Genomic DNA, 11,297 nt, shown 5'->3' on the forward strand with positions numbered 1-11,297 from the left:
GTGTGTGTGTGTGTGTGTGTGTACACTGTGTGTGTGTGTGTGTACACTGTGTGTGTGTGTGTGTGTACACATTGCTGTCAGGAGTTCTAGAAGCAACTATAATAGTAGTGGATAGGAGCTTGGATCGTGAGGAGGGAGGAAGCCTCCTGCACGAAGCACTTGTGATATCTAGTGTCTTTGTCCTCTGCCCTCTGGATTCCATCGGCCTCCACTTTATCACACTTGCTTTCCTGAAAGGCTGTGTAATTCTAGGGTTCCCAGGAGGATGGTAGCACAGTCAGGCCTCACAGCTAGCTGGCCATGTCAGTCAGGGTCTGAGCGGTTGCTGCTGGCTCTTCTGTAGTGGAGTGTTAAGACTCAGGGTTCCAGCCGGGCAGTGGTGGCACACGCCTTTAATCCCAGCATTTGGGAAGCAGAGGCAGGCGGATTTCTGAGTTCAAGGCCAGCCTGGTCTACAGAGTGAGTTCCAGGACAGCCAGGGCTACACAGAGAAACCCTGTCTTGAAAAAGACAAAAAAAAAAAAAAAAGATTCAGGGTTCCAGGAGCTCGCTCTTTTACAGACTCACTCCCACCTCCTGGCCTTGATTTTCAGTTGATGCCCTCTCTCTGTCTCCTGCATTACCATGCTTTCTTCTTTCTCCCTCTCTTCCTTAGCTCAATGGCTATGCCTTGTGTTTGCAGTTCAAGACCCCAGAGAGACAGATTTAGGGAGTCTTTGCCACTAGACAGCCTGTATGCTCTCTGCCCCTGGGTCAGGTGGGTCCCTGTGGCTGAAGTTCTTCCTGACACAGTGCATGGAAACAATGCAAGGAGCCTCTCAGGAACAAGTATGGAAGACCAGGTAGGCTAGGCTACCTAGGATGAAACAGCGAGCCAGGCAAGGATGGTTTGAGAGCCCAGCATTCTGACATCCAGACTCACCTGGGATCCTCACTCCTCTGTGCAGCACATATCTACATGTGTGGCCTCTCTGCTGAGGAGGCTTTGTCTCCTCACCTCATCTGGAGCAGCCTCCTTCTCCCTGTCTTCCCTCCTCGGAGCTCTGGTGACCTTACAACACCTTGTTCCAGTTATTGTTTGGTTCTTTCCCTTATGTGAGAGCAGGTACTGCTTCTCATGATTACAGGCAGAAACTGCAAATCCTATGAACTGCAAGGAAACCTTTCCAGGAGCCTTGGGAATATATGTGACCTCCAGGGGGTATCAAGTCCACATTTATCTTCAGGGAAACACAACAAATGCAGCTATCTCTCTGGAAAATGCTAAGGGTCTCGGGCTCAGGCCACTTATCCTTGGCAAATCACATTTACACACATGCAAGCACACATGTGGAACGAGGAGATGCCTGACACGTTAAAATTTGTCTTGACAAATCGAAACCAAGTGTCCCTTGGCTGCCCTGGCTGCAGGGGTTCCCTCCAGCATGGAGTGAAGGCAAGAGACATGTACCTCTGCTCAGCAAGTTTCTGCAGGCTCTATACTAGGAGGGGTGGCTCTGCCTCCTCCCAAATTTCATAGTAACCAGGCAGCTAGACCAGGCTTGCCTTGAACTCAGAGATCCTCCTGCTTCTGCCTCCAGAGTCCTGGGATTAAAGACATGTGCTATTGAATTAGGGTTTGTATTGCTATGAAGAGACACTATGACCACAACAATTCTTACAAAGAAAAACATTTGTGATGGTTTGAATATGCTTGGCTCAGGAAGTAGCAACTATGGGGAGGGGTGGCTTTGTTGGGGGAGGGTGTCACTGTGGAGGCAGGGCTTTGAGGTAATATTTATGCTCAAGCTCTGCCCAGTGTGAGACACGGTAGTCTTCTCCTGCCTGTCTTTGGATCAAGATATAGACCTCTCAGTTCCTTCTCCACCACTGTGTCTGCCTGGATGCTGCCATGCTCCGGCCATGATGCTGATGATGGACTGAACCTCTGGAACTGTAAGCCAGCCCCAGTTAAATGTTGTCTTTTATAAGAGCTGCCTTGGTCGTGGTATCTCTTCACAGCAGTGAAACCCTAACTAAGACAACATTTAATTGGGACTGGCTTACAGTTCCAGAGGTTCAGTCTGTTATCCTCTTGGCGGGAAACATGGCAGAGTGCAGGCAGACATGGTGCTGGAGAGTTCTACATTTTGATTGACAGGCAGCAAGAAGAGACTGTGTGCCACACTAGGTTTAGCTTCATCATAGGAGACCTCAAAGCCCACCCCCACAGTGACACACTTCCTCCGACAATGCCACACCTTCTAATAGTGTCACTTCCTATGTGCCAACATTGAAACACAAGAGTATATAGTGCCTATACCTATTCAAACCACCAGAGCCACCCAGCTCAACCTTTCCTTTCTTCTCCCTTCTTCTTCTTCTCCTTCCACTCCTCCTCCCTCCTGCCCATTTTCCAGTGTTGAGAATGGATTCCCAGTGAGGCAGGTGCCCTACCCCTGACCCATTCATCCTGCGTGGGCCTGTTTCCTTGACACTAGAGGGTGCACTCCCTGAAGGCCAAGCCCTGCCTCAGTGAGCCAGGTCTGGAATTCCAGCCCTTGTGAAGTGGAGGCAAGAGAAGAAGCCGGGAGCCTGAGCTAACATGAGACTTTGTAATTAATTGATGGATAAAAAATTAAAACATCTTGCAGAATAAAAGAACGAACCCATTCTCTAGACCCTGTCCTGGGTCACACGCTGTGAGTGAGTCCCAAGAGGTCAAGGGAGACAAGCACAGATGAGAGGAAGCCAGATGCACAGTCATCTCATTGGATGACCAGTGGCATCCATGGGAAATCATAGCCAGTTGCTTCACAGTGCTCAACAAGATAAAATAAAAAACTATAAATTTTTCACTCAGACCTCCACTCCGGACCACTGAAGCACAGATTAGGCAACAGTGGTGGGGCTTGCTGGCCACAGAACGGAAGAAAAGTAGCTGGGGAGGGGACCTGAAGAATCATGTAATCCCTAAACAGCTATAGACACTGTTGATCCAATTATGCTGTTCAGAGAAAGAGAAAGAGAGAAGGAAGGAAAAGATGAAAGTTTTCAGTCAGCCAACTTCCACATAATTGGATCTTAGGGACGCTATCCCAGAAGGACACAAAGTTTCTAAGCTGAGGACAACGTTCTTTCTGAGCTTCAAATGACTTCAGGGACTAAATTGGTCCCAAAGAATCAAGTGGAATTTAAATTGACATCTAAGGGCAATGTCCCAGTCTTTGGAGGGTGTGCCCTGAGTGGGCACAGGGAGCAGGTGGCTGGAGAGACGTCCCGCCTGACCCTTTGGGAGTCATACATACTGAATGAGCTCTCACCCCAGTTCTTCAGGCCCACTGCCCCTGTTTCCGACACAAGCACTTTCCACTCTTTGAGAAATCAGCTATTTTTGGTAAAGATGTTCCCAAGCAAGGTAAGTGGAAGCTTTGCTCAAAGCAATGGCAGACTTTCCCTAGCAGAGCCAACACCTCACATCAGCCTGTCGATAACAGAGGGGCCTGCTGCAGGGCGGCTGTGTTCTAGAATCGCACAGACCCGTGGGGCCGCAGGAGTCCTTAGGATCAGAACTGAGGGAAGGGTTGGACAGAATCTCAGCAAGCGGTTCCCTCTTACGCATCTGAAACCATTGGGCAGTGGTAGAGCCACATTCTGACAGTACCCATGAGCTGAATTTCTGGATTTGGTGCTGGTGACATTAAAAAAAAATGTCTCCTTTACAAAACCCAAATTTCTGGGGGAGGCATGAAGCTGGCCAAGGGAGAATGGAACACCCAGCTGGCTACTGCCCTGTCCAGCCCATATATCACACAGTGTGCCCCAGGCTGTCTTCAAACTTGGGGACTATTCTATCAGCCTTGTAATTGGCTCCAGAATGATATATTACCTCTAAGGAATATTTTATATTTTTAAAACCTTAGAAGAAACAAATAGATGCTTGCTTATCTTCATGTTGACAACCCAACCATTTGTGGATGTTTGACAGGGTCCTGTATGGAAGAGGGACTGACTGCCTTGGGGATGAGGTTTCAGATGAATGGGCCAGATACAGGCTACAAGAAGCACAGTTCAGTTCACTAGTACTCTGACAGGCAAGCCTGGGCTCTAGGCCTCTCAGGAATGTAGGAAAGAGAAACCACTGTCAGCAGAGGGACAAGTTACTAAGTGTATCTAAGGCCTGTCATGATTACTGTGGCAATACAATGTTTTATGCTGATAGCAATGACATTGTCGTTCAGGTAATTATTTAATTTCACAACTAGTTCCCTACTGAAATTTTCAGCCCTTAGAACTGTTGCCTTGACTGCCAACGTCTCCAGGAAAGTGCTGTTGTGTTTCCTGAGTGGGTTTCTGAGTTTCTGCTGTTTTTCATTTGTATCGTCTACTTGTAGACTTTATTCTCTCTCCCCCTCTTTCTCTTTCTGCGTCTGTCTGCCTGTCTCTCTGTCTCTGTCTCTCTCTGTCTCTGTCTCTGTCTCTCTGTTCCTGTGTCTCTCTCTGTCTCTGTCTCTCCTCTCTCTCTCTTTCTCCGTGTGTCTGTGTTATGCATGTGTGTTCACATGTGTATATTTGTGCATGTGTGTGCATGTGTGTGGAGGCCAACAGTGGACATTGGGTGTTTTCCTCAATCACTCACTTATTTAGTGAATCAGGCTCTCCCAGTGAACTGGGACATGATGATTTGGCTAGCCTAGCTGGTCAGTTTGCCACAGGGATCCCTGGTCTTTGCCTCCAGAGCACTGGGAATATATGAAGGCCATTATGAATATCTGGTTTTCTATGAAGGTGCTGGATATCTAAACTTCGATTCTCATGATAGCTCAGCAAGAACCCCATCCACTGGGTCATCCCCCTAACGGCTCCTCTCTCTCTCTCACACACACACACACACACACTTTGTTCTTTTAAAATATGTGGCAGCAGTTGCATTTGAAAAGCTATTCACAGGAACGATTTCAGACTGGAATGATGCTACTTTCCTTCAGAGGGTCTGTATTCGTTTCTGCTATGGATTCGAAAGCACTAAAATCCTATGAGCACCATCTGAAAGCAGCACTCACAAATGCCTGTATCCTCCTGCTTTGCTTCAGTGCTGTGGTGCTGCCTGGGGTCCCATTGCAAAGGGGAGGAGGTTTACTTTGGGTGGGTGCCCTGCACACTGGTCCTTGTGCTTTGAGACCTGTTCTTTCTCTCCATAAGGCTGCCAGTGGAGTACCAAGGCCTCTTGGCCACCTCCTCAGGCTGCTAAAGCCTCAAGAGCTGGGCTAACTCCATTAGACCCTTGTTTTTCCCAGAACCTTATCTATATAACTTCTCTTATTTCTCTCCAATGCTTTACAGAAATGTTTTATACACTGTCACTTTTCTGAATTGTCCTCTGCAGGAGGAATAGTTCAGCATAACTTGATACTAAGTTAGAAACTTAAATATCTCCCTAATGTGTATTTCCTAGAAGTGAACAATTCCATAGAGACTCCAAGACTGTCAAGGTATCTCCAGCTGCTCGGCAGGACAAGGCTTTGGCTTGGCTGCCCAGGAGCTTAGAGAGTAAGACAATGTTGATGTTGATTGCTGAGTTCCTGCAGGTTTCAAAACAAATGTACCATGGACAGATCCAATGAGACCTCCCCTGTATCCCACTTCATTCTCCTGGGCCTCTCTGCCCACCCAAAGCTGGAGAAAACCTTCTTCGTGCTCATCTTGTCAATGTACCTGGTGATCCTGCTGTGCAACGGGGTCCTCATCCTGGTGACCATCCTCGACTCACACCTGCACACGCCCATGTACTTCTTCCTGGGGAACCTCTCCTTCCTGGACATCTGCTACACCACCTTCTCGGTCCCCCTCATTCTGGACAGCTTCCTGACTCCCAGGAAGACCATCTCCTTCTCAGGCTGTGCTGTACAGATGTTTCTCTCCTTTGCCATGGGAGCCACGGAGTGTGTGCTCCTGAGTATGATGGCGTTTGATCGTTATGAGGCCATCTGCAACCCCCTCAGATACCCAGTGGTCATGAGCAAGGCTGCCTATGTGCCCATGGCTGCTGGCTCCTGGGCAGGTGGTATCACCAATTCTATAGTGCAGACATCTTTAGCAATGACGCTGCCCTTCTGTGGGGACAATGTCATCAATCACTTCACCTGTGAGATCCTGGCTGTCCTGAAATTGGCCTGTGCTGACATCTCCATCAATGTGATCAGCATGGTTGTGGCCAACATGATCTTCTTGGCAGTCCCAGTCCTCTTTATCTTTGTCTCCTATGTCTTCATCCTTGTGACCATTCTGAGGATCCCCTCTGCTGAGGGGAGGAAGAAGGCCTTCTCCACCTGCTCTGCCCACCTCACCGTGGTGATTGTCTTCTATGGAACCATCCTCTTCATGTACGGGAAGCCCAAGTCCAAGGACCCACTGGGGGCAGACAAGCAGGACCTTGCAGACAAGCTCATCTCCCTCTTCTATGGGGTGGTGACCCCCATGTTGAACCCCATCATCTACAGCCTGAGGAACAAGGATGTGAGGGCCGCTGTGAGGAACCTGGTGGTTCAGAAACACCTATCTGAGTGACTGTCACTGAATGCATGCTGCCACAGTACAAGGCTTCCAAACTCTTAATTGTGTTTGTGAGGAAAGAGTGATGCAATGAAGAGAGGAGGGACTTCTCCAAGGTCTAGGTCATGACCTCAGCACCAAGACTACAAACAAATCTAGTTTTCTATCAATGTTCCTTAAGTACCAGTGCTTCTAGCTAACAGGCTGGAAGGAAAAGCCTGCGCATCTCTGGAGAGAATAGCTGTCTGGCGGCTTTGTACTCAACCTTGATGGCTTCATAAATCTACTCTTTCATAACCAGAGGCTGGTGCAGATCACCTGGAAAGACGCTGACATGCACAATTAGGAGACAGATGCAGAGCCTGGTTCTTGCTGCTCACCGTTTGCACTGTGTGGACCTGCTGACAGAGGCATGTGCTTTAGTATTAGCCAATGCCGTGTTTAACAAGAAAAATGCAAAAGGGACCAGCAAGATGCCTCAAGATGGGTAGAGGTGCATGCCTGACAATGGGAGCTTGGGCCACACAAGTTAACAGAAAACCAATCCCCAAGAGTTGTCCTCTGACCTCCTTAGACATGCTGTGACTTGTGTGTACCTGCACACACACACACACACACACACACACACACAATCAGTAAATAATTTTGTAAAAGAGAAGCTTGCAAAGTATCACTCATTCTATCACAGTGGCTAATGGCTCCATTCTGGGAAGGCTTCTTGAATCTTAGCACTGGAAAAAGAAGGCTGTGACCCTCAATGGTGGGACTTGTCTGTGAGGGAACATGGAGAGCTGTGTGTCTTCTCGGTCCCCAGCCCAGTTCCAGTCATTTCAGTGGCATGGGCTAGCGTGTCTCAGGCCAGCAGTTCTTATTGCTTTCTTCCCGTATAGTCTACAACACTCACTGCCGTAACGTCTCCAGAAATCCCCCCAAAATGATAAGGATTTTTTATTTTGTGTGTACCTGCACACACACACACACACACACACACACATCATAGTTATATATAGCACATGGGTATGAATAGGAGAAAGCAAATGGCTATACTAATCTTCAGGTCAGTGGCCATCAGGTTCCCACTCCCCTCACTGGCTGCAGCACGGGGTGGTAGGCTGTGGTCTGCAGGTTTGGACACTTGCACTGCCAGCAGCAGCCTCAACAGCATTCAAGACCCGGTACCATGGCAACCAAGAGAACTTTGTATGGAAAATGAGAGAAACTCTGCCCAGACTCATTTAAAAATAAAGTGTGTTTATTTGAAAGCCGGGCCAGATGCTGGGCTGTGCAGTTAGCCACAGCCCTGGCTGAAGCACAGTCCCCTCACACTACGTGTCAGTCTTTCTCAGGTCAGCTGTTGTCATCTGTAGGGGATTCCGTTTCCAGACTCACTCCTGAGGTAAAAACTGTCAGTTCCCACAGCCGGAGAGCAAATGTCTGGGGTGCAGGGACTGACCTGAGAGGACTCATTCGAGCCACAGAGCAAGCGTGGTGGCAGGTGAAATGCTGACATCCCGGCAGAGCTTGGCCCTGATGCTGAAGACTGTCCCCTAAGCCCTATGGAGGCTGTCATAAAGGGGAAGCTTGGAGTTGGGGACCACAGAGAAGAGGTCAGAGGACCCTGAGAGGGCAGTGCATGATCCATCAAAAGGTCTGATTGTATCTTCCTCATTTTGGAGATCTCAGGAAAGACAGACTGTTCCTGACTGAGACTATGATTCCCATCTGCCCGATCTGATAGAGGCTTCTCACTTACAGGCAATTCCATTAAAGGAAAGAAATGAATGGAATTTTTTTTGTACAACTGAGTTTTGTTTTGTTTTGTTTTGTTTTGTTTTGTTTTGTTTTTTTGAAGCAGATTCTCTCCACATAGCCCTCGATGTCCTAGAGCTCACTATGTAGACCAGGCTGGCCTTGAACTCATAGAGATCCACTTGTCTCTGAGCCTGAAATCATAGTTGTGTACCAACATACCCAACCTGGCTTTGTGGTTGTTACGGTTTCTTCTCAACATTCCTTTGCCACATGTCCTCCCCTGATCTGTTCTTACTTTGTGAGGGAATGGAGTGTCTCAAATGTTTTAATCCTTTGAGGGATCGTGTATTATGATACATGGAAACAAGCAAACAGCCACAGATAAGAAACGAGGACATGAACAGGGAGAGAGAAAGCAGAGAAACACGGATGACCAGCAAACAGGAGAGGGAGCAGGGGGGAGAGGGGGTCAGATGGAAAAGGGAGGCTCCCGAGGGATTGGGGAGGGGAACCCATAAGAGCAAAGTATAATGACACACATATAGGACTGAGGAGACCATGATGAAACCCAACACTTTGTATGCTAACCTAAAAAGCAGGGTGTGGTGGAACATACCTACAAACCCAGGACTCAGGAAAGAGAAGCAGGGGGATCTGGAATCGAAGGCCACTACCAGCTACATAGCAAATCAGAGATCTTGTCTCAAAGAACCAAAAGGAACCAGACAAGGAGAGGTAGATAGGATGGCTCATGCCTGTGAGTCAAGCACTGGAAGGACAGAGGTCAGACGATGGCCATAAATGTGAGGCTAGCCTGGACTACATAGTCAGTGTTAGGCTATCCTGGGCTACAGTGTGAGATTCTGCCTCCCAAAATAAAAATAGAGAAGTAAAGGGAGGAGAAGGAATCTAAAACTGTGAGCTCAGTAAGCCTCTTTATAAAGCTCTCAGCCTCGAGTATTCATTATAGCAATAGAGACACCCGGTGTGAATCCAGGGCTGGGCAAATGGGACTATGTAAACGCCATCTTCCATTACAAAAGTTGCTAAAGCATCCATGGCTTGAGTTGCCTGCACAATTACTCACCCCCTGGACCTATCACCTCTGTTCTATGTCATATACAGGAGGCAGCACTTATATCTAAGTACAAACTTCTTTTTCATTTTTACAAGTTATATTATTATTGCGTGTGTGCACACACGCCATGACAAACATGTCTGAGAACATCTTTGTGGAATTGGCTCTTTCCTTGCATCTTTAAGTGGGCTCTGCAGATCCAACTCAGGTCCCCAGGGTTAGGCTTTTGTGGCAAGCACCTTCACCCACTGAGACAATTTGCTGTCCCTGAGCATACACGCCTGTGAGTATACCTCCAGGCCTATGCCATGGACACCTGAAATTGACGCCAGCTCCCCAGGAGTCTGCTGTGCCCAATCCAGATGGTAGCAGAGTTTCTGCTCATATGGAGTTGTTCGTGAGACACTGCAAAAGATGAGGGGTTTGTGTAGACTTTCCAGGGGGCGACAGGAAAGAGAAAGCTAAGCTGTACTGAAATTGTCACTGTCTTTGGACAGGGAATCTACCAGCGCTTCCTTCCTGACCTGGACCTCACTGTGTGGTCCATCCGGGAGTGAGTTCTAGGAAGGCAGGTTCACACTCCGCAGTGGACTTTACTTCTCATAAGTTCACACCACCTCCTAGTGCAGACCCGAGGAGCACCACTGGCTGGACCTGCCTGCTCTGAGTCCTCACTCAAGGGGGAATATTTCTCTTTTCTTCTCTTCTGACCTTTTCTTTTGGATACTGGTGGGATCCTAAATATGCCTTTAAACCCTCTGGTACTTACTCCTTTTTGCTTGTTTGTTTGTTTTGTTTTCCTTGGAGAACTACTCAGAAGAAGTATTACTGCACTGAGCTCTCTCTCTCTCTCTTTCTCTCTCTGTCTCTCTCTCTCTCTCTGTGTGTGTGTGTGTGTGTGTGTGTTTCAAGACAAAATTTCTTTGTGTAGCCCTGGCTATGCTGGAACTTGTTCTGTGGATCAGGCTGGCTGACTAAGTTAGGGTTTTACTGCTGTGAACAGACACCATGACCAAGGCAACTTGGTCATTTCATTGGGGCTGGCTTACAGATTCAGAGGTTTGGTCCATTATCATCAAGGTGGGAGCACGGCAGCATCCAGGCAGGTATGGTGCAGGAGGAGCTGAGAGTTCTACATCTTCATCTGAAGGCTGCTAGGCTTCCAAGCAGCTAGGATGAGGGTCTTAAAGCCCATGCCCACAGTGACACACTTACTCCAACAAGGCCACACCTCCTAATAGTGCCATTCCCTGGGCCAGCCATAATCAAACCACCACACTGGCCTTGCACTCAGAGATCCCTGCCTCTACCTCCCAAGGGGAACTGTCAGTAATCTACAAGAATGGAACCTCTGACACTATCTGGGGCACAGCCAGCTCCTGGGATGCAGCTGCTGGATAGCACAGGTGTACCTTTTCTGGTGTCTAGGATTTAGGTCTGGAAATTTGTTCACTGAAGTGTGTGCTCAGGGACCAGCAAGATGACTTTCCTCTCCACTGTACAGCACCTGAGCACACGGCCGACTTCCATGCAGGCTTCTGTTCTTCAGGCAGCCCAAGACTTACAGCTCATCTGCTGTCTAAGTTCATCCGCTTTGTCCCAAATGACAGGGTTTCAGTGTTCTGCTGTGTGTGCGTGTGTGTGTGTGTGTGTATGTATGTGTGTGTGTGTCACTGAATAATTAAAGTCATTACCACAATAGAACTTAGTCTCTGCTGACTGACAAAGACTAGGCTAAGAATTAAAAGTGGGACATTTTCCTGGTGAGGAGACCTCCCCGTACCAGAGCTGTGAAAGCAGCTTTCACCTCTGTGTTCCTCAGACTATAGATGAAGGCATTCAGTGAGGGGGCCACAATCGCATAGAGTAACGTGACAATCTTATCCACGCTGGGGTCTTTGTCTTTCGGCTTGAGGTACATGAAGGAGATGGTTCC

General features: G+C 48.2%; 1 protein-coding gene across 1 annotated transcript; it reads left to right on the forward strand.

The window, feature by feature from the left end:
- The first annotated feature begins 5,586 nt into the window (after positions 1–5,586).
- Positions 5,587–6,546, forward strand: LOC114635543 (olfactory receptor 13C7-like). Its single transcript, XM_028784079.1, has one exon. The coding sequence runs from the start codon at positions 5,587–5,589 to the stop codon at positions 6,544–6,546; it is 960 nt and encodes a 319-aa protein (XP_028639912.1).
- Positions 6,547–11,297: the final 4,751 nt, after the last annotated feature.

Source organism: Grammomys surdaster, unplaced genomic scaffold, assembly GCF_004785775.1.
Source record: "Grammomys surdaster isolate TR1022 unplaced genomic scaffold, NIH_TR_1.0 111538, whole genome shotgun sequence".
Taxonomy (NCBI): Eukaryota; Metazoa; Chordata; class Mammalia; order Rodentia; family Muridae; genus Grammomys; species Grammomys surdaster.